General features: G+C 41.1%; 1 protein-coding gene across 11 annotated transcripts in view; it reads right to left on the bottom strand.

The window, feature by feature from the left end:
• Window positions 1-24,363, bottom strand: part of CLASP1 (cytoplasmic linker associated protein 1) — a 506,270-nt gene that overhangs the window by 258,378 nt on the left and 223,529 nt on the right. For all 11 annotated transcript variants that reach the window (XM_033944379.1, XM_033944384.1, XM_033944387.1 and 8 more), the window contains exons 11-15: window positions 20,071-20,163; window positions 13,083-13,228; window positions 2,374-2,509; window positions 2,110-2,180; window positions 367-426 (exon numbers count right to left, since the gene is read on the bottom strand). In XM_033944379.1, the coding sequence (XP_033800270.1) occupies window positions 367-426; window positions 2,110-2,180; window positions 2,374-2,509; window positions 13,083-13,228; window positions 20,071-20,163 (506 nt within the window). The remainder of the gene's footprint in view (window positions 1-366; window positions 427-2,109; window positions 2,181-2,373; window positions 2,510-13,082; window positions 13,229-20,070; window positions 20,164-24,363) is intronic.

Raw genomic sequence — 24,363 nt, 5'->3', positions numbered from 1 at the left:
TTTTTGCCGCGGGCCCAAGGTCGTCCTCTACTCTAGTGGGGCGGTGGAAGACCTTGTTCCCATTACCGATGTAAATTGGCTACATTGTGTCCTGTTTTTGCAGGCTAACTGTGGGTTGCCGCGGTTCACCATGGGAATCCTTCAATGTGTCATTCTCTAAGTAGAGCTTAAAATCTAAATTAATAGACAACAGTACAAATAGGGGCTTAGGGAGTTTTTCAGGTTGTTTTTTTGGGGGGGGATTACGAGTTAAATGCATTCTCGAAGAGGTGGGCTTTTACTCTGGATTTGAATAGTTCCAGGGATGGAGCTTGACATACTGACTCAGGCACAAATAAGAGTTATAAATGAAAGCTTAGTCCCTACCTTTCCAAGGAGAATGTCTGCCATTCCAGCAATAGCAACTCTAAAAATTCATAACAGCGCCTGCAAATAAAAGAACAAAAATATGTTGTTTTTAATTAATTAAAAATAGGCAGATTTGTTATGCATGCTATATTGCCCAGTAGTAATGTACCTGGTTTGTTTATCTTGAATAGAAGAGGGAGTACCCAATAAGGTGAAAACAAGAGTCTCTAACCTCTAAAATGTATAATATCCTATATAATGGTCTAGAAAAATTAAAATCCAGTATCTCTGAAGAAAGGTAAAATTACATATAGATAGGAATAAGCAAGAACAATCTAATAAATCATTTCAGACAATGGAACAAATACTGGAAGATGAGGATAGAAGTTTTAAACAAATACCATGTTTGACATATTTACATTATCATTGGGTATAACTGTTGAACAATTTCGGGGGCATACAGGAGATGGAGACATGGGAAAGCAAGGACTCAAACAATTGCAGATTCTGAGGTTGGATGAGAAACTATGGGCTCCTTTTACAAAGCCGCGCTAGGGCCTTAACGCATGGAATAGTGCGTGCTATATTGCCCCGCGCGTTGGCTGCTACCGCCTCCTTTTGAGCAAACGGTAGATTTTCGGCTAACGCACGCTTATCCGGTGTGTGCATTAAAAACTTGTAAAAGGAGCCCTGTAAGAGTGGAAGCAGAAGAACATCAAAGTACCGATGTCACCCTATATAAGGTGTAACCTAAATAGGCTAACCCAAGTGGTGAATATAATCAAATACTATACTAGAAAAAATATTACTCCCACTTATCTAGAGAAGTGCAGTCACTCTATGACTTCTTATTCTACGGGAAAAGGCCTCAGATATGGAGCCTACGCACAGTCACAGACTGAATGAATCGGCGTAGTTGCCACGCTCCTTGCTCCAGTCATCAGCCATAAAAACCCGTTAACTTAAATTCAATTATTGAAGCTCAACTTTTTCCAACTTCTTAAAAAGTTTCTTTTTTTGTATTTTTTTACCTTTTATATTTCTAACTTTATATATTTTCTATTTCAATTATATAGCTTCATAGTTTCGTTTATATAACTTCATAATTTATCACTTGCTTCATGCACAACTCTATTTCCACTGAAAAAAGTGACTAATTTGTCACTTAGCTTTAACACAGTGTTTGGTCTCAAGAACGCCTCTATACTGACGCCAACGCGGCCAGCGTTTTGCGGGAATATCTGAAACCGCTGCTTTAGGGCTGAATTCTAGGCATTCCAAATTTCCTCCGTAGAATAAGAAGTCATAGAGTGAATGCACTTCTCTAGATAAGTGGGAGTAATATTTTTTCTAATATAGTATATGACCCTATATAAGGTGCCCATGCAGAACCAGAACTCCAGTATTATTGTCACAAATGCTGAATAACAATGTTCTAATCATGTGCACCTGATGTGATAAAACTGTGTGTGATTTGAGCCACTTTAAGTGGGAGTATATGTGGGGGTGCCCTGATTTATTCCTCAGTTACAATACACATTTTGGGGGGTATCTTTTGTTTCATGAGCAAATCAAGGAAAACCTTTGTTGTTTACCTGCAATTACATCACTTTCTTTTTCAGAGATAAATTGAAAAGAAGATTTGACATCGATATGTAAACATTTCTTAAGAAAGAACTGAATATTTCATGGGGTGTCCTAATTTTTTCACATGACTGTTTAGAGATCAATGGTGACAAAAGTAGAAAAGCAGAAGCTTACCTTCTAACCGCAACAGACTTTGAGGTACAGTTACTAGTTATGATGGGTATTAGCCTGGGGAAGTGCGTATGCTGGAAAGAAGTAGTACACAAAATAGAAATTAAATGCAATATTGTATCAATTCTACAAAATTTGAACTTCTTATTTAATATTGTTTAAAATATATACAAAGATTACTGTATATATGTAAACGCTTCATGTTCATTTACAGACAATTTAAATAAGACTCAGAATTTGATGGGATCCAGAAAATGGTGTACTTACTCGAATAATTAACCTAATGGTTACAACACCAGATGTGGCCATGATTTTGGCACTATTAGGGACTAGATTGAACAGAGTTGGCATAATGGCTTCGGCACCATGATCAAATTTATTTCCCAAGACAGATGAGAGATGCCTGTAAAACAATAAAAATAATGCTTATAAAACTAAAGGTGCATGTACGTGTTACTAAGCTCGATCAAAACCAAGTCTCTTCTAATCTTCTCAATATAAAATTCTCACTTTCACCAGACAATGCATTGTTACTGCAGAAGTCAATGGGCACCACTGGTAAACATTAGTGCTGTCTTCTATGATCTTAGACGTTTGTCTTCTCTGAGTCTCTAATAAATTCAAGAAGGGGAGAAAGGAATAATTACTTACCTGATAGTTACCTTTCCTCAAGTCCAGCTATACCAGGCTGTATGTGTGTGAGTTTTGCTCCTCTATTAGCAAATGGAAGCAAAAGAACATCAAAGTACTGATGCCACCCTATATAAGGTGCCCATGCAGAACCAGAACGCCAGTATTATTGTCATAAACCTAACAACCAATAGGAAAATAACCAGATATCTCTGCTTTCATGCCCTGGGCAGACTCCTTTGCAGGAGTCTGCAACCCCATGGCCCATGAATGGTAACGATCAATATCAAGGCTAAGGTGGACTTCGATGGCAACTCCAGTAGTAGGCAAGCAAATCCGGTGCAGTCTGTGTCGCAAAATTGGTAGGGAAAGATATATGATATATGCATACTTAACTTATGCTTTGAATGTGAAAGATTATGATTGCAGATGTTGTGTATCTCTATGGGGGAGGGGTACAATCAAAGTTGATATTAGTGAATAAATGATTCTAGTCAGTGCTCAGGAGGGGAAGAAATTCTTATGGTTGAAAGAAACGATATCGTGATGGGAGGTGGGTGGGGGGAATTAAAATATGTATAATAACATTGTTTAAGAATGTCAAGTGAGTTATGTGAATCATTTGTAATAATATTGTACACTTGTTGAAAGAAAAAAAATGAATAAAGATTAAAAAAAAAAAAAATAAACGATATCGTGGTATGTTCCAAGATTGCATTATATAACTGCCCACATGAGGTTGGCAAGGTGGCAAGTTGTCCTCCCCTGTTTATGATGCCAGTGTTTAACCATGAAAAAGTGGTATCTATGCAGGATGCCAGATACAACTCTGGAAATCTTTTTGGGGCAGATTGTTTTGCTCATTCAGGTCTTTATGTTACTATTTCAAGCTCTCAGTTCCCTAGGGTTTTTATTTTTGCTGCAACTGTCTCTTTCCTGTTTTATAGTCAAATATATTTTATTGAGCAATAAAGAAAACAACAGAGTAACACAACAAGGTCAAAAACCAGCTCAAAAGAGTTTGTAATGGCCCCCCAAAGAACCTCCCTCCCCCAAACCCAACCCAAAACAACCCCCCTCCCCCCCCAATCCCACCCCTGGGTCCTCCTTCCAATAACCAAAAAAAGCAGAAGAGCAAGCTATACATAAAATGAAACAAAAGGATAAGCACAACAAAAAGCATCAATTAAGTATCCGGCTACGAGCCAGAGGGGTCAGAGTAGTCCAGAATGGTTCCCAAGTGGTCTGGAAAAGGCGGCCCTGGCGAGAGGACAAATCAGTCACATCCCGTCTCTCCCACATCAAGAGAAAAATCATGCGGCTCCTCCAAAGGGAATAATCCGGAGCCTCCGCTTCAAGCCATTTCAGCAAGATGCATATAACTGTGCTGAAGTTTCCCCTTACCCTTCTTTTAAACCTAACCCTCTCCTACCTTTCCTTTCTTCTTAGGTTTATTACAATTTTCGACAGGAAAGACAATTTTTTTTTTTTTTTTTTTAATTTTTTCTTCTTAGCTATTTCTGGGCGAGAATCCAAAGCTTTACCCGGTACTGTGCTTGGGTTCCAACTGCCGAAATCTCTGTTAAGACTTACTCCAGCCCATCTACACCCTCCCAGCCATTGAAGCCCTCCCCTGCCCATCCTCCACCAAACGGCCATACCACACTCTAGGGGAAAAAAAAAAGTTTCTTTCCATATTGATTTTACTTTAGTATAGTAAACCGCTTGGATATGCATGTCATTAGAGGCAGTAAAGCAAATTTCACAACATAAGAATTGCCATACTGGGACAGACCAAAATCCATCAAGCCCAGCATCCTGTTTCCAACAGTGGCCACCCCAGGTCCCAAGCAGTAAAACAGATTTTATGCTACTTATCCTAGGAATAAGCAGTGGATGTCCCCAAGCCAGCTCAATAATGACATGTGGATTTCTCTTTTAGGAAATTATCCAAACTTTTTTTAAACTCCGCTAAGCTAACTGCTTTCACCGCATTCTAAGGCAATGAATTCCAGAGTTTAATTACATGTTGCGTAAAGAAATATTTTCTCCAGTTTGTTTTAAATCTACTACTTAGTAGCTTCACGCAAGCCCCCTAGTCCTAGTATTTTTGGAAAGAGTGAACAAACGATTCACATTGTAAACTGGCCAGATACATGTTGATGGTCGGTATATTAAACACAATAAAACTTGAAACCCTTTCCACTCCACTCAGTATTTTATAGACCTCTATCATATCACCAGTGAGCTATCTCTTCTCAAATCTGAAAAGCCCTAGCCACTTTAGCTTTTCCTCATAGGGAAGTTGTACCATTCCTGTTATCATTTTCATCGCCATTCTCTATACCTTTTCTAATTCCGCTATATCTTTTTTGAGATACAGTGAGTGACCAGAACTGCACACAGTATTTGAGGTGCGGTGGTACCATAGAGTGATGCAAGGGCATTATAACATTTTCATCCTTGTTTTCCATTCCTTTCCTGATAATTCCTAACTGCTTGCCCCTCCAAATTCTTCTCAAGCCACTGCAACAGCAATCGAATGCCACAAAGTTTAAATCTGTTGATCGACCACTTCTACAAGGAGGTTGACCAAAGCCCCTGAATCAGGTATCCATTGAAGTGAGACCCTAGCCAAACAGTATGGGGTATCTGTTGTCACAAGTACCCATGAGGCTATTCTGAGGGGTATACCCCTAGATAGTGCCTGTGGATGGAACCACCAGCTCATACAGGCCCAAGCGTCCGAAGTCCACAGTAAAGACATCTGTAGGGAGTCTAATTGAGGTGAACAACTTGATAGTAATGTGCTCTGGAAAGGCCGCATGTGAGCCTTCACCCAAGGGACCATTGTCTATCATGGCTGCCATGGAGCTTAGCACTTGGAGGTAGTGCCATGCGGACGGAGCTGTTCAGGCCAACCAGATTTGTATCTGGGTGCAAAGCCACTGTCTGTGTGCCTCTGGAAGGTAGCCATGACCTTCTGATGTTTTGAAGATTCCCAAATAGTCCAGGGAGTGGGACGGGAACAGCTCATTCAGAAATGACTAACCAGCTCAGGTCTGCAGGACCTGAACCACATGGACTACCGCTTGACAGAGCTCTGATCAGCTATTTATAGTAACATACAAACATAGTAAATGATGGCAGATAAAGATCTGTGAGGTCCATCCAGTCTGCCCAACAGTCACATTCATTCTCAAGGCAACAAATCATTAATTACTCATTTTACTTGCTAAGTTTCAGTATAAGACCTTCCCCCTCCCCTCCCCGAGATGGGTAAGATCTGTATTCAGATGATTTTAATGTGGTATAAAGTACTTATAATTGATCTTGATCCTTTTTGTTGTTTATAGAATGGAGACAATAGAAGTCTGTCTGGCATTGGCTATGCACCCCACACTGCCTCATGACTGCAGTTGCCATTAACAGTTAACTCCAGCCCCACTCCCTCCGATCCATCTTGCCATATATGGGAAACAGACCATAAAGTCCTCCCGGCATCATATTCCTTCCCGGCAGCTGGGCTTCTATTTAAGCACCACTCCTGTGCATCATAAATGAAAATATAGTTTTTGATCTGTTGCGTTTTGTGTCAAAACTATCCACTTTCTGTCTAGGGATCCTTTGTGTTTCTCCCATGTATTTTTGAAGTCCATCACTGTTTTTGCCTCTACCACATCCAGAGGGAGGGCATTCCAGCGCAATAGGGCTGGTATGCTGAACATAGGGATGTACCTAGAGATGAGCCTGCTCATGGTACTGAGGACCCGAATGTGTATCCTCCTGTGCTGCTATGTCCATCCTATACAATCATCCAGGTATGGGTGAGCCTGCAAGCCTGACTTGCGTAGATAGACAGCTACCACTACCACCACCCTGGTAAAGGTAAAAGGAAGTGTTGCCAACCCAAAGAGAAGAGCCGAGAACTGGTAATGGTTTCCCAGGACATGAAGTCTCAGGAACTTTCTGTGTTCCAGAAGATGTGAATGTGCAGATAGGCCTCCATCAAATCCAGTGAAGCCAGAAAATTCCCCCAGTGCCTCCATGTGAAAGAATCTATCAAGCCACAAAACCCAAGCTAAATACTGTCAAAATAATAGTTCTTAGGATTATAGGGTCTCTTTTATCAAACTGCGTAGCAGTTTTTAGTGCAGAGAGCCACGCTGAATGGCCCACGCTGCTCCCGACGCTCATAGGAACTCTATGAACGTCGGGAGCAGCACGGCTCACTGTGCTACAAACTGCTAGCTCAGTTTGATACAAGAGGCCAATAGTGTTTAGGAGAAAGGGTTCCATGAAAAATCTAATAAACGTTCAAATTCAAATTCTTAAAATTTTTACATTTTGGGGAGAGACCTCAGTGTGTATCGTTTTGAGGTATGAACAGCTGATTAAGAGAATGGTGACTGGTAGGAGCCTTGAGGTCAACGTCTATAAAACAAAGGGGTTGCCATTTTGAGTAAAGTCAGTGGTGAATGATTTATGAAGATTGTGACATTTCCGCTCCCCGAGACGGGCATGTCAGAGTGAAAACCCGGTCTCAGTCTCTTACTCGAGACCAGACTCTCCCTGAAAAGGATCAGGAAGAAGATCCTGAAAGCCCAGCTGCCTATCCTGAGTCTTCTAGCCTAGAGCAGTGCCCTGAGTATAGGTTAACTGCCCGGCCCAGAAAAGCTTCCAGTCACACTAAGGGATTTAATCAAGCTCCCAGTGATATTCTGCCCTTTAGCCTGAGGGGGAGCCCAAGAACACACAAGCTAGGCACACGATCACCCAGTGTAGGGCGTGGCCCTAAGCCTGTTAAGCAGCTCTCCAGAGCATTAAAGGAGGCTGCCCAAGAGAGTCTGGGGGAGAGAGTTCTCCGGGCCAGGAGAAGGCCAGACCTCACTCCAGAGCCAATGGAGTGTGAGGCTCCAATGCCTCAGGAACCAGCAGAGCAGCTGGATACACCAGAAAGCATGGACCTGGATGAAGGGTGTATGCTGGAGACCGTTATGGAAGAAGCCATGGATGTGGGCTTGGCAACTTTCCACTAAACACTACAGGTACAAGGCTGTACAAGAATAATAGTGGAGAGGAGTTTTTGGCAGAACTGTTTTGATGGTTTGTGCTGTAAAAACAAGCTTAGAGCAGTGCTGCACCAGCTTGATTGGATTGCTACAGTGCAGCTGTGCAGGAGCTCAAGAGAAGCCCAAAGGACTGTGAGCTAATCAGGGCTGGAAATTTAGTAGCCTGCAGTAAGGCTTCAGTTTTGGTCTTTTATTTTTGCTTAAAGTTTACTTTATATGCAAGACTGTAAATACCTGGTGAAGAAACTGGACTGTGTTGATTAGTAAGCCCAGGACTCCAGCTCAAGGCTGGATAATTGCTTAAGAGACTAATTGTGCTGTGTTTTTTCAGAGACTGTGTGATCAGGTAGAGCAAGCCCTAAAACCTGGACTGGAATTATACCTGATAGAAAGCTTGCTGTGCTTTCACTGGACTGGGGTGAAAGTTAAAAGTCTTTTTGTTTTCTGTTTTCTTTCTGTTTGCCCTTGTTTGGGAAGAAAGGAAACTTGGACTATAATAATAGCTGATATGATTTATGTGTTAAGTGACTAATTAAACTTTTCACATTATTTTGTTCCACTTGACTCACGGTGCTTTATTTTTAGCAAAGCCCAGATAGTGAGACACCAGTGAGGTCTCCCCCTTTGGGAGCCACGTCAGGAGTGTGCTACCCTCTACCGGAGGTCTTCTTAACTTTACCAAGACCCCGGCAGGTGACAAGATATGTGTGAGAATATTTTAGAAATGAGAAAGTTTGCTTTCTTTCAGGACTATGAAGAGCTGCTGAGTAGAGATCCCTGATGCAAAGATTCTAGCCGTGAAACACTGGATGAGCGGCTAAAACGTTATTCAATGAAACACAGTGGATGTGGGATGAAAGATATGTTAACACTATGAAGTAGTGCAGATAGATAAGTACTGATTTTTACTTTTTGAATAATTTACACTGCTGACACCTTTTCTGACTGGTTATGAAGTAGATTTTCATTGAAAAGTGACTAGGATTGTGAAGATCATTTATTGGTTTTTGTTTGAAACACGGTTTGGGAATATAAAGGAGATAAGAATTTTGTTGAAAATAAAATTGAGCATAATAAAACACTTTTGGAGGGGGAGGTTTTTATGCCAGGAATTACTATTGCTGTATCACTCGCTCCTTTTTTCTGAGTCTTTTCCTACCCTCTGTATATATATATTATTGCCGTTGGGAGAGTGTGGCATAGGTGCTAAGAATTACAGCCTCAGCAACCTGAGGTTGTGGAATGAAACCCCCATGCCGCTCCTCGTGACCTTGGACAAGTCACATAATCCTCCACTGCCCCAGGTACACTAGATAGACTATGAGCCCACCGGGACAGATAGGGAAAATGCTTGAGTACCTGTCTGAGCTCCTTTGGGAGGACGGGCTAAAAATATCAAATAAATAATAAATCAATTATGTAGTGTACCATGAGTACTTTCATATTGTTTTCCTCCATCTGCTTATGGAGATGCAAAATCCATGCATCTAGACCGGTCTTGTTGCAACAAAATCATTATATATTAGTCCCGGTGGGATGCAATGCCTTTAATAGAAATACATGAAATTGCAACCTCAATTTTAAGCAATTAACTTTACCAATACCAGTACTTTCTTTGTCCAGAGAAGAGCGACGAAAATGATAAGAGGTATGGAAAACTTCTCATACACTGACAGGTTAGAAAAGCTGGGGCTGTTCTCCCTAGAAAAACGGAGACTTAGAGAAGACATGATAGAAACCTTCAAAATCCTGAAAGGCATAGATAAGGTAGACAAGGACAGATTCTTCAGACTGTGGGGAACCACAAGTCAAGGGGGCACTCGGAGAAACTGAAAGGGGACAGGTTTAGAACCAATGCCAGGAAGTTCTTCTTCACCCAGAGAGTGGTGGACACATGGAACGCACTCCCGGAGGTTGTGATAGGGCAGAACACGCTACAGGGATTCAAAGAAGGTTTGGATAAATTCCTGAAGGATAAGGGGATTGAGGGGTACGGATAGAAGTAGAGATAGGTTATAGGAAGAGTCAGAGACCAATTGACAGGTCATGGACCTGATGGGCCGCCGCGGGTGTGGACTGCTGGGCGCGATGGACCTCTGGTCTGACCCAGTGGAGGCAAGTTCTTATGTTCTTAATACAATATCCCTCAAATTTTATACATAATGCCAAAATTTCGGCATGAATCCAAGATGAACAAGCAAATAAATTGGTTAACGATCCATTAATTATCAATTAACTGACCTTAAACATTGAAGTTAATACATACAAATTTGGATTTGGGTATACCCCCTCCCCATCAGCAAAGCCAGCAGGACTTTCAGAAGTCATAGCTTCAGGGAGAATTGCCGGCTCAGCTGATTGGGGATCATTTCCCTTGCCACGATCAGCTTAAGGCTGCTGTGGCCTGATTTTAGAATCTCGCAGCGGCATAGATAGGCAGCTGAAATGTAGGCCACGGTTTTCTGGGCCTACATTTCAGCCACCTACCTTGGTTGAATCAGGTGCGATTCTGTAACCGGTGCTGTCAAGTGATTGATACACGATCGGTGGCTGCTGACATAAGCGCCGGTTACACAATCTGGCCCTAACTGCATACAGCTTTTTCCTTCTTCATCTTATCCTGGCTTGCTTCTTCTTTCCAATGGCAGTGTCTGGTCTCTCCACCACTGCAGCTCTTCTATCTAGCAGCAGGGCCTCACCTCCCTTGGTTTCCTCCTCCTTCCCCTGCCAGTCACTTTTTTTTTTTCTGCAGTAGGGTGTCACCCCCACCCCCTACAGCTAACATGGCAAAATGGATGCATATGGATGGACATTCCTGAAAAAGACACTATTGTTTAAATGAAATGCCCTAAAAATCATTCATATACATTTCCCTAAGTGTGCTTAAATGTATTTTCTATATGTGTACCTCTACCTCCACTCAGTCTACATATATTAACCCCGTTTTACTAAGGTGCACTATGCGTTTTAGCAAACGCTAAATATACGTGCACGCTAATCACTAATGCATCCATAGACTAACATACACACATTAGCATTTATCGCACGCTAAAACGCTTAGCACACCTTTGTAAAAGGAGTCCTAAGTGTGCACAAGCTAGTTACATATATTTTTACCCACATAGGGGGGATGGTGGAATTTCTAGAATTAAAAGCCCTATTTACCTGCTGGAATGCTTATCAAAAATTACCCTCTAGCCGTGGAGGGGCATAATTTAAAAAAATATCTAAGTCCCCTTTTGGCCTAAGGCCCTAAACGCTGAAAGTAGCAGCAGGGAAAATGTCCATTCTCAAAAAAAAAACGTCCAAAATGAGGTTTTTTTTTGAGAATGGCCTACCTCTACATTGAGCAGTTTAAATGCCCAGACCACCACTACGTCTAAACTTACAAGACATTATCAACCAAAAAATAGCCTGTCCCAAACGCCCAAAACAAGACCTTTTAGGCGAAGGAGAGGCCAGTCAAAAACAACACCGGTTACAGAATAACCCCCCCCCCCCCAACGATCGCGGCAGGATTGATACCTTTTCTCCCCTGCCGCGATCGCCCCCCACCACTGCTGCGACCCACGGCAGGAGAGATGCCCAATCCCTCCTGCCATGGTTTGTGGCAGTTCAGGAGGGGTGATTGTGATCGCGGCAGGAGAGATCCACCCCACATCCCCGAACCAATACTGGCAGAATGGAGCCCAACCCCTCCTGCCGAGGTGTGAGCCCCGCGACCACCCCCAACCCCCTTAAAATACAGGCAGGACGGATCCCAGGCCTCCTGCCCACGGCGACCCCCAACCCCCTAAAATACAGGCAGGAGGATCCCAGGCCTTCCTGCCCCCCCATACGACTGCCCCCCAGAATCCCCGATCGTCCCCCCAAACCCCTGATCGCCCCCCAACACCCCCCTCACCCCCCCTTACTTACAGTCAGTTGGCCGGTGTCCCAAGCCCAAGCCCGTCCCGGCAGGTCCGCCATCCTCCAAATGGCAGGCCTTAGAGCCTGATTGGGCCAGGTACCTAAGGCCCCCCCCCACAGGAGGGGCCTTAGGCACCTGGGCCAACTGGAATTGGCCCAGTTGCCCATATTTTAGGGGGGTGGGGGGTCACCGTAGGCAAGAGTGCCTGGGATCCCTCCTGCCCGTATTTTAAGGGGGGGGTCATGGTGCTCGCACCTCAACAGGAGGGCTGGGCTCCCTCCTGTCACTATTGGTTGGGGGGTGCGGGGTGGATCACGATCGCAGCAGGAGAAATTGGGCATCTCTCCTGCCATAATCGCAATCACCCCTACCCCCGAACTGCCACAATCCGCGGCAGGAGAGATTGGGCATCTCTCCTGCCGCAAGTCAAGGCAGTTCGGGGTGGGGGTGGGGGGCGATCGTGGCAGGGAAGATGAGCCATCTCTCCTGCTGCGATCGTTGTGGTGGGGAGGTGGACAGTTTGCCGGGGCCGCTGAGCTGATCGCAGCAGCCGCAATCAGCTCAGCGGCCCCTTTTCAGAACTTATACCTGTTTTGACTTGGTATAAGTCAAAACGTATAATTTCGACTGGGCAACCTGCTCAGGTTTTGGATATACTTGCTGTACGACTAAGTCTACGTCGGCCCACCTCCCGCCCTTTCCCCTCCTCTAAAAACACCTTTTTTCGCTCTAGGCGTTTAGAGGCAGGAGAAAGGCCTAAGCTGGTTTTGGATACATCTAAAACCAGCTTTGATTATCGGTACTTGGACGATCTGGCTTTTTGATCATCCAAGTACCAATTTAGGCCACTTTTGGACATTTTTAAATTATTATTATGAGCCCCATAGTATTTATAAATCAAGCTCTGTATAGATTATAGTGCGGTAATTCTCATAAAATTCTCATTTTCAACTAAAAACATCAAAATATAATTCCAGAGGATTTTTTGTGCTGTGATATTATAAATATCAAATACAATGAAAAGTTTTGGGTCTTTTTGTTTAAACATTTTTATTAAGACAGATGCACGCAATACAGCCCAGCAAGGTTAAAACACTTCAACAGGTATCAAGAAACAAGGACTGATTTATAATATCTCTGTTCATAGCCAGGTGCATCTCTAATACTACTGCACAATATGTTTTATCAAGTAATTCCTACAAGAAAGTTTTTATTAACAAAAGCTCTGTCCTGCACTTAGCACACACCCCCTCCCCCCACAAAAAATTGTGCAAAATGCTTTCCTGTACTACCATTGTGTTCCATCCCAGAATTCATTACATTTCTTTGCATGCCATTTAGCAATGTATGAAGAGATTCCTTACCCTAAAGTAATACACGCCTCTCGCACCACCTGAGAACGTAAGTCTTTAGCAGACAGCTTAAATGCTCCATCCAGCAGGCGAAGATGTTGAAAGAAGGAGTCGTGCTCAGCAGCTCCAGCCACCAATAGAGAACGAATTTTCTTCAGCTGTCAGCAATATGCAATTTAGAAGTTTTCACACAATAAAAGACAGCAGAACAGTACACTCAAAGCAAAACGCACAGGTTTTAAAGCAAATAATCACAAATACAACCAAAACCATCATTTTGCACCAATGTTAGTTAAAATATTAAGATACTGAACCCTCATTAAGCATATAGGTAACTTTGATGATGCAACATTTACCTGCTAAATAATGATAAAGATAAACATATACTCTTAAAATGTAATGCATTGTAATTTTAGTTTTGGTTACATCTTTCTACTGGTAATGGCAATATACAATACAAGCTACAACGAATACAAGAGCATAAATGCATATAAAACAAATACACTTTGATGACACACTAAATTATTAAATACTAATGCAACATACCGTACATAAAAATGCAACAATTAATTATATAAAATGTATTTTAATAAAGGAACAAGAAACAGATCTACTATTTGGGATCTGCCAAATAGTTCCTAGTGACCAGTACTGACCATTATTTCAGACAGGATGCACATCTTATGTTCTTTGATAAAAAGATGTTTAATTGCTTAAAAAGCTTATCTGAAACCTGACCCCAAAATTTTCAAAAGAAATACTGCAGTAAAGTTATTTTTTGAAAATGAGTGTGCAGGCCAACAGGTAGTCTCAAAATTGTTTATTAGCTTCCTTCACTTTTCCCAAGCCTACCTAATAATTGAATTGTTTATGGACTTTTTCTCCAGAAACTTTTCTAAAACCCTTTCAAACCTATTTAACCTCCCTTTTTACAAAGCTGAGGTAACGGCCCCCAAAGCCCTTTAAATTTTTATGGGCTTTAGGGCAGTTACCACAGTGACCTGTACTAAAAAGCTTCGTAAAAGAGGCCCTAAGCTAGGCACCTTGGCCATATCCTCTTGCAATAAATTCCACAGTAGAATAATTTTTCAGTCAATATATTTTTTCTCTCCAATTGTATCTATTATTTTTATGGAGGTACATCTAAGTTTTCTCATTACCTACTTACCTATTTCACACTACTCAAGATTTTATAAACCACTCTTGTATCCACTAATGGTTAGAGTAGTGGGTTGAGAACCAGGGAAACTGGTGTTTAAATCCTAATGAAGCTTCTTGTGTTCTTGGGCGAGTTATATAATTTTCCATAGCCCCAGGTGCAGACAGACTGTAAGCCCTGGGAATAGGAAAATTCCTACTGTACCTGAATGTAATGCATCTGTGCTAGTACAGTACTCCCCCGAAATTCACGGGGGTTCCATTCCAGGAACACCCACGAATGTCAAAAAACCGCAAATACGGTTTTTAAGCAGGGGAAACAGGGCAGCCGGAGCGCCGGCGAGTGAAGGAAATCACTCGCTGTATGCTTAATGTACTAAAGTCGGGCCTTACCAATCAGGAGCTGCTTACAAGATTTCCCTGAATTATAGTAGTTTTTTGGAGAGAAAGGCATGTTTTATGCGCGACTGATAAAAGTCGACGTTGCTTCTCCCCTCCCCTCCCTTCCATTCGTCCAATAGTGCAGCAGGAGAGTGGGGGTTTATTTTAGGGCATTTTTCTGTGCATGTGCCCATCAGCGATGGCCACATGCAAATGTAGCAAATCTTCACCGCTGTCCACCAACCTTATTTTGCATGTGCGATTTTTTAAGAATGTCTTGGGTTTTTAGATTCGGTATTGAAACAGCTGCATTAGCAGACTGTCGCTTTTTAATGCAGGTTTTTGAAAATCCTGGCCTGATATCAGTCCTTTCTATTTATGGAGTTTCTTCCATATTGAATTTTACTTGTTTGTTTATTTCTCACCCAACCTTATCCAGGGCGAGTTACATACAAAATAAAAGATTTACATTTATCTATAAATCACCTTGAATTATGCCTCAAATAAGCTGGTATGGCAAATTTTAACATAAATATAAAAAGGAGCTTGATCTCTGTATGATTAATTATTATTTTATATCGTGTGTACTATATGACTCACACTTAGCTGAGATTGTGACGTTCTCAATATTCACCACTGTTTAGGTCACTTAGGGCTCCTTTTATAAAGGTGCGCTACTGGTTTTAGCGCGCACTAGCCACTACCACCTCCTTTTAAGCAGGCAGTAATTTTTCGGCTAGCGCATGCTAATCATGTGCGTGCGCTAAAAATGCTAGCACACCTTTGTAAAAGGAGCCCTTAGACTGGACTGAAAAGATCATTTGATCAATACAGCTATCCATATTTTTTACATCTAATTTACCATTATCTTCTTTTAATAAGTCATTATTTATCTGTTATCCTTTAAAAATTAATTTCTCTTCACTAACTGGTTTATGTTTATATGCCTTACCATTTTTTTTTTTTTTTTTTTTTTTTTGCTACTTCAGCTTGTCTGCGGTGTTCTTTGCTCACATGTTTAAAGACAATAGACTGTTTTCAGTCCAATTCTTTATATGTGAGTTTGCAAACCATTGGACCCCTGAGGAAGGCGTGTTCGCCGAAACATAGACCGTGTAGGGTCCGGGTGGATTTTTATCACAGTATTTTTTATCATTGTACTTTTTAAATTGAATTTTCATGTTATTTATATGTCAGTGTTTAATAAATTATCTCCAGAACATCTGTATCCACAGTTTTTTGTTTTTGTTTTCATCGGTGGATTGTTTTCACTGTGGATTATCGGGTCTCCTCATTTTTCTTTGTTGGGCAGACTAGATAAACCATTTGGCCTTTATCTGCTATCATGTTACAATGTTTCTATAACCATAAAGCCCTATGTCCTCACAATGCAGGTGTAAAGAGCCTTAGCCTATAGGAAGAGGAAATGCAAATGTTAAGAGCCTTAGCCAATAAGGAGAGAGATAATGGTTACTGCAGATGGGCATTTTTTTTGCTACTTCAGCTTGTCTGCGGTGTTCTTTGCTCACATGTTTAAAGACAATAGACTATTTTCAGTCCAATTCTTTATAAGTGAGTTTGCAAACCATTGGACCCCTGAGGAAGACGTGTTCGCCGAAACACGGACCGTGTAGGGTCCAGTTGGATTTTTATCACAGTATTTTTTATCACTGTACTTTTTTAATTGAATTTTCATGGTTTTATATGTCAGTGTTTAATAAATTATCTCCAGAACATCTGTATCCATAGTTTTTGTTTTCATATTTGTCATAAACCTCATAAGGTCAAGAATGCACAATAAACAGGGGAGAGTGTGGCACAGTGGTTAAAGCTACAGCCTCAGCACCCTGAGGTTGTAGGTTCAAACCCACGCTGCTCCTTGTGACCCTGGGCAAGTCACTTAATCCCTCCATTGCCCCAGGTACATTAGATAGATTGTAAGCCTGCAAGGACAAAATAGGGAAAAATGCTTGAGTACCTGAATAAATTAATGTAAACCGTTCTGAGCTCACTTGGGACAACAGTATAGAAAATTGAATAAATAAATAAAACTATTACCAGTAGGTGCTTCCTACTTGGTAAATGAATTACATAAATTATGTTTCTTAAATTTCAAGTAAAACCCCTGCATCCCAGAGAAGGGCAAACCATTCATGCAGAGGAAATACACCAGATGTAAAGTCTGATTCATGTTCTTTCTAGTTCTTGCTTTCAGCAACATATGATCTATACACTCACAAATACTTTATCATAAGAACATAAGAATAGCCATACTGGGTCAGATCAGTGGTCCATCTAGCCCAGTATCTTTTTTCTAATAGTGGCCAATCCAGGTCACAAGTACCTTACAGAAACCCACATAGCAGTAACATTCCATGCTACCAATCCCAGGGCAAGCAGTGGTTCCCCCTATGTCTGTCTCAATAGCAGACTATAGACTTTTCCTCCAGGAACTTGTCCAAACCTTTTTAAACCTTGCTATGCTAACCACTGTTAAACATCCTCTGGCAACGAGCTCCACGGCTTAACTATTCTTTGAGTGAAAAAGTATTTCCATGGAACTTTGTAATTTTTGAAAAAGTGAAAAATCAATACACTTTTACCCATTCTACATCACTCAGGATTTTGTAGACCTCAATCATATCCACCCTTCAGCCATATCTTTTCCATATGTTTTAACGCATATGGAGACAGACTTGAAGTTCACAATGGGCTTGATTCTATAAACGCCGTCTAACTCCTAGGCGCCATTCAGTGTAGTTATCAATTAACCACTAGGCACCGTTTATAGAATTGTGCTTAGCGGCATTTAAGCATTCTTAGGTACAAGTTGGCATAAAACCTTTAGGTGCACTCCCTGAAGGCCAGGGTTTTCTTGGCCTAAATGAGTGCGTCTAATGTAGGCACCTACTGGCACCTAAATCTATGCCCAAACTCTACCCAGAATCTACCCCTAATTATGCCTACTTGCCAGTAGGCGCCTCAGTGTAAAGTGATAGGTGCCTACCAGCAAATTAATTTTCAAAATAATTTTTAATTGGTTTTTAATGACGCTTTCAATCAGCACCGATTAAGCCAATTAAAGAAATTAAGTTAGAAGCCTAGGTTGGCTAGGTGCGCTGATCCAGGTGCCTAACTGTAGGAATCTTTTATAGAATCAGGGCCAATATGTGTGTTTTGGGAGAAAAGTAGGAGAAGACAAACATTTAAATACTTACCATATATACTCAAATACAAGTCCATCCGAATATAAGTCGAGACTCCCATTTTTCCCCTCAAAAGGAGGAAAAATGGTTGGCTCGAATATAAGTCGGGGGCTTAATATTCAAGTGCCGTGCCCTGCCAGAATCTGAACTCAGTGTCCCCTCAATCACACCCTCCCCTGCAAGGTTCTGCACTCAGCCCTCCCCTCCCTGCCAAGTTCTGCACTCAGCCCCATTCCCTTCCTGCCCTGCTCTCAGTCCCATTCCCTACCAGGCTGTGAACCAAGCCCCCTTCCCTGTCAGGCTCTGAATACTGTCCCCCCTCCCTACCAGGCTCTGAACACTGTCCCATCTTCCTTCCCTGTACCCTCTTCCCCCTAAAAAGAGTCAATCTCTTCAGTGATGTCACAATGGCTTAATTGTCCCATACTCCCCTTTGCCCTCTAACCCAGCCAGCAGATTACCGGTAACCATTCCCCTTAACTTAAACCACCTAGTAGTAGGCCGGGAAGGAGGGATCCCTCCCGTCTCCTGCCCCGGCCAACACTAACAATTACCACCCTCCCTCCTTCGTGTATCTGTTTGCTCTCTCGTGGTTCAGCGTGTACCCGCGCTCAAATCCTCCAGAAGATTGTAAAGGTAAGTAGCCAGCGGCGCACCCAGGCTGGCATGCAGCAGCAAGCTTTTCATGCTGCCGACTGACCCTGCACCGCTCCTTGATAGGCTGCCGCAAGTACTTGCGGGATTTGTCGTTATGACGGCAGCCTATCAAGGAGCGGTGCAGGGCCGGCCGGCAGCACGATAAGCTTGCTGCTGCGTGCCGGCCTGGGTGCGCTGCTGACTACTTACCTTTACAATCTTCTGGAGGATTTCAGCAGGGGATACACGCTGGACCACCAGGGAACAAACAGATACGCGAGGGGGGGAAAGTAGTAATTGATAGTGTCGGCGAGGGCAGGAGACAGGAGGGATCCCTCCTGTCCCGGCCTAAGGCAGGCCTGTAGGAAGTCCAGGAGGGTTTCGGGTGGTCACTGGGGATGACCCGAATATAAACCAGGACCTCCAAAAATCCCGGTTTATATTTGAGTATATACAGTACATGGCATACTATATGCATAGGAGGCAAGTCATTTTCAATTGAAAAGAAGCTCTGGGATGAAGTGGCACAAGATGAAAATGAAAAGGAAGAAACTCAGGATTAATCTTTAGAAATATCTCTTTATGGAAAGGGTGGTGGAAATGTGGAACAACTTCCCAGTAGAGGTGGTGGAGATATGGACTGTATCTGAATTCAAGAAAGCCTAAGACAAACTCAGAGGATATCTAAGTGAGCGAAAGTAATTGCAGAGCTGAAATAGTTAGTATGGAGGGTAGGCTGAATAGATCATATAGGGGTCCAAGGCGCGCTAGCCGATTTAGCCCGCGTTAAACGCTAATGCGTTCATTATATTCTATGGACGCGTTAGAGTTTAGCGCACGCTAATATTTAGCATGCACTAAATCGGCTAACGCACCTTAGTAAAAGAGGGGGATAGTCTTGATTTGCAGTCATTTTCTATTTTTCTTTATTTTTCTATAAAAGATAAACTTCTATAAAAGGTTTCTCTAAATAAGGTTCATCGCAGAAATCTTGGTCTATATATTTTTCTGTAACCAGGTGTAACTCAAAATAGCTAATCCATGACTCAAACCCCTTGGAAATAACATCTAGGTTAAGAACCAACCTATAATCCTAATGACTCATTCAGACAGCAGACCACGTTTAGTAGCAATTGGAAGAATTGGACGAGGCTTAATTATAGTTTTTGGTGGAATTCATTGTGTCATGTGTATAAAATGGAAAGAATATTAGCCGTTCAGAAAGGGAATTTTAAAAAATTTCAGGAGATTTGGGAGCCATTAGCAAAATACTGTAATGTTTAATTAATGTTTTTCCCTATGTCATGCACATCCGGGAGGGGGGAGGATGGGGGTCTGTTAGACTAATGAATTTAGATATATTGGGGTTTATTATAGAAATGTTATGTGATTGCATTGTAATAGTTTAGGAGGGAGGGGGCACTAATTCTGAAATGGATATTAATGGAATATTAAGTGTGCTATTGATGTATAAAATGTGGTATTTATTGTTACACTTACTGTAAGTTTTGAAAATAATAAAAAAATTGGGGGGAAAAAGCAGTTAAATAGGAATTATTTAAATGGTCATCCACAATTCAGAATTGAACATTTTTTCTTATCCAAGTTTAAATACTTACAGCAGTTATTCTTTGCTCCCAATCATGTTTATCATCAGATAAAATTTCCCTAATTTTATTGATGGATTCTTCTAGATCTCGACTGGAATAAATCTGTGAAAATTTTTTTAAAAAGAGATTTTTGCATGTGAAGATTTTACAGATCAAACCAAACTAATCTTTAACAAGCACAGTTTGTGTGTGCAAGTCTATGGGCTCCTTTTACGAAGCCGCGGTAGCGGCTTTAACGCGTACGACTTTTAATCATGCGCTAGCCGAAAAACTACCGCCTGCTCAAGAGGAAGCTGTAGCGGCTAGCGCGGCCGGCAGTTTCGCGCGCTATTACGCGCACTACCGCGGCTTCGTAAAAGGAGCCCTATGTGCGTATGTCTGTATAGATATAGAAAACGCACTGTTAAACATGGAGGGGGATTAGAAATACCTATAGCACAAAAAAGGGAACGTCTACTAATGTATTGGGCTTTATATAACCCCTTTATTCAAAAGATGATCCTTTTTTTTCCCTTTATTTATAAGAAATTTTACAAGTATAACACTTGTTTGAGAAAAATGAAAAGAAAAATACAATCAAGAAGTAATTTGACATTTTCTTCTTAGATCACAAAAATGTGAGGGAGGTCAGCCCAAAAACTAACTTAAAAATTTAAAATACAGATCAATATGGGGGTCTTTTACTAAGGCATGCTAGCCAATTTAGCGTGCGTTACATCGGCTAGTGCGCCTTAGTAAAAGACCCCCTATATTAGGCTTAACGAGACAACTCCTCCTAATTTATTAACACCATTACCCAATAGAGATTTTCTTCAAATCAAGAAAAGCTTTCAACTGGTCTGGGGCATCTCCAACCTGTTGACAATTACAAGTGACTTTAAATCATTTCGAAAAGAAATCAAAACTCTGCTATTCAAAAAATCTTTCCAGTCTTCTCTTCCCCCCCCCCCGCCCCGCATCCTCCCCCCTCCATGCAAATTTCCAGCTAACCTCCTACCCCTCTTCTATTATCTCCTCAATGACTCTTATCATATAACCAGCCACTAAACTGCAACTTCCCTACATGTAATCTTCAAATCTCCACCCTTCCTTCAATTTCTCCTCAAAGCCTCTACTATGTATCCAACCCCTAAATTGTAACTTCCTGGAAATGTCCAGCTATCTTCTAATGTAATCAGCTTAAAACTGCAAGGTACAGGCGGAATAGAAGTCACTAATGTAATGTAATAAAAAATATATTTTTTATGACCCCAGCAAAATGAACAAAACATTTACAAGGATATGCAAGCAGAAAAGTAGCCCCTAAAATCCTTGTCTCTTGGCAAGACATGCCTCTCTCTCTTTTCCTGTATTTCTTTGGTCAAATCAGGGTGGATCCAAACCGTCTGTCCAAAAAATGTGGTAGAATTTCATTACCGCATTGAGATCTTGTTGAAATACAAATGAGGCTAATAAAGTAACTCTTTCCTCAACTACTGTTACTAACTCTTCTAGAAATGCTGATAAATTATCCAAATTAATACTTTCATCTTGCTGTTGAGATTCATGAATCAGGCCACTTGTTTCTCCCCCAACTTTATTTACTTGAAGCAACTGGTAAGAAGTAAATTTTATTTCATGGCGGAATAGCTTCTGGGGCAAATTTCAAAATCTGAATCAAGTATTTGCGAAATAAATCATCAGAGGTTACTATCAGGTGGTTTAGGAAAATTCAAAATATGTAAATTAAGTCTCCTGTTGTAATTCTCCAATCTTTTTTGTATTGAGATCTTATCTTTAATTAAGGTAGTTGTTACTGTCTTTAAAGAGGATATTTCTTCATTAACACAGGCAAACTGAGTAAGATTGTCTCTCTTAATATCTTCAACATTTTTAGTAAGAGAGTCCATTTTATATACCAAAGCTGTTATTTCCTCTGCAGATTTTAATACAGGCCTATCCAGTCTTTGCAGCATTTTCCAGATATCTTCTAGAGTTACCTCTGGGGGGGGCCTTCAAACTGAGATCCAGCCGCTAGTATCTTCTTTTCAACAGCAGCTCCCACTAGAGACTTTTGTCCCTCAACAGAGAAAACCCTCGCAACCACTTCAGTATCAATGAGACCGTTGGTCACGGAGGGACAAATGGATCCAGGGGCAATAAAGATATTTCTGGCTCAAGTGTAGCAATCACCTTTTGAACTGCCAACATAGCATGGCCCCGCTCTCAGTTAACTGAAGGAGTCCTGGAGGTAAAGCTCAGTATTCTGTTGCAAAGGTGAAAAAGAGTCCATTGGCGAGGGTCCGACCCAGACTACACCTTTGCATTTGGTATGTGGCATTATTCAAAATAGAAGAAGGATTTTATCTATTGAATTTAATATTTTGTACACTTTATGTAAAACTTGAAAATAAAAAATAATAAGGAAAAAAAAAAAAAAAAATAGAAGAAGGAAAAAAGATAAACAAGCCCCGAGCATCGCTAGATTCACAACGCCATCTTGGCTCCTCCCATCCATGTGATCAAGATGATCCTAATGGAAATTAAAATGTCAATGCTTCAAAACTATGCATGCAATCACCTCCAGGGGGCAAAAACCTAAACAGCCTATTTCTGATATTGGGATTTATAATGCTTCCAAAAGGGTAGAGAAAATGACCAACCAGGATTATTGCTACTATCCCTCTAGAATTGGCAAGCTGAGCCACAAGGAAAAAGCCTGACGTGCCCAAAAAGAATACATAAATATCAGCGGTTGATGACAATTTGAACTTGTGTCCCACTATTTCTTTTGTTGAAAACAATTTCCCCCTTAGTTATCTGGCAATAAACCAAGAGGTTCCATTCTTAAGTACAAAGGATAAAGACAATCACGCAACAGGTCAACAGTTGCCACAGACAGCACTCGGAACCCAGCATGATCCTATTTCTATATGCTCATCCTACTTTGCATGTTTATATTCAGCTAAAATAAATAGGGAAAACTGTGAGGTGTTCCATTAATAATATGGAAGGCATTAAAGGTGGAAGAGTGAATCTTAGGGCAGATCTAAGTTAGATCTGGAAAGTAACAGAACTAAAACAAGATTCCATAGGAGAAAAAGTGTTAATATTCAATTGGTTCATCCAATAGACCTTAATGACCCTAAAGAAGTACCTGTTTTCAACCAAAAACTCACATAAATTCATGATTGGCTCGATGCTAATATGTTAGCCCTAAATGTCAACAAAACAAAGGTTATGATCTTCCCAGTAAAAGAGGGCCAATCCCTTACAAAGCCAATCTCAATCTCAATTACTCCTCTGCAAATAGTTCCCACCCTCAAACTTCTAGGTGTCACATTTGATACAAAACTAACATATCATAACCAAATTAGTACACTAATTTGTAGCTGTTTTCAAAGATTGTGAATGATATGCTCCCCCTCTAAGTTATTTAACTCTCAATCCATTAATATCTTAATTCATTCATTGATAATTTCTCGCCGAGACTACTGTAATTCTCTCTATAGAGGAATAACACAAACAGAAATTAGGCGCCTGCAGATCGTGCAGAATACAGTTATTAAAGTTATATTTAAGGCCAAAAAATATGACCACATCACGCTGTTATTTATCAAGGCCCGCTGGCTTCCTATAGAACACAGGATAGCATACAAAATCCTTCTGTTAACGTTTAAAATCCGTTCTTCCAATACCCCTGATTTCTTGAATAGAGTACCGATTCCTCACGATCCTCAAAGAACCCTCCGCTCCATTCCCAAAACCTTCTTGCTGTACCTTCTCTGAGACATATTAATACAATGCGACCATACATTTTTTTCAATTACAGCCCCCACTTTATGGAACACTGCTCCAAAGTATTTAAGAGAAGACATGACTATTTCAGACTTCAAGTCTAATCTTAAAAACCTATCTATTCAAGGACGCTTTTCATGTTTAACCGTCCTGTTTAGGATGTTTTTTGGTGGGTTTTTTCTCTCTGAACATGATTGATTCATATGATATCTGCTCCCTTCCTATTGTACGTTCCACTTGTTCTTTCTCTTTAAATAATGTAATTCTACCGTCTCCCTTCTGTACCAGTTTGTCCGTCAGTCTTGTGTTGTTAAGTCTTTGTACAATATATCTTTGTTGTACCCTGTATTTTTTAAACACTTATATTTTAATATGATATGTACATCGCCTTGAAGTCTGATTTGGCGGTATAATAAGATTTTAATAAACTTGAACCTATCGAATCCCTCATTATGTTTATTCACATTTTTCTAGACCGCTTTTAACTGCCAAGCAATTTACAACACTAAAAAATACCTGTTACTA

The sequence above is a fragment of the Geotrypetes seraphini genome, chromosome 5, assembly GCF_902459505.1.
Source record: "Geotrypetes seraphini chromosome 5, aGeoSer1.1, whole genome shotgun sequence".
NCBI classification, from domain to species: domain Eukaryota; kingdom Metazoa; phylum Chordata; class Amphibia; order Gymnophiona; family Dermophiidae; genus Geotrypetes; species Geotrypetes seraphini.
This window is presented reverse-complemented; position numbering and strand designations above follow the sequence as displayed.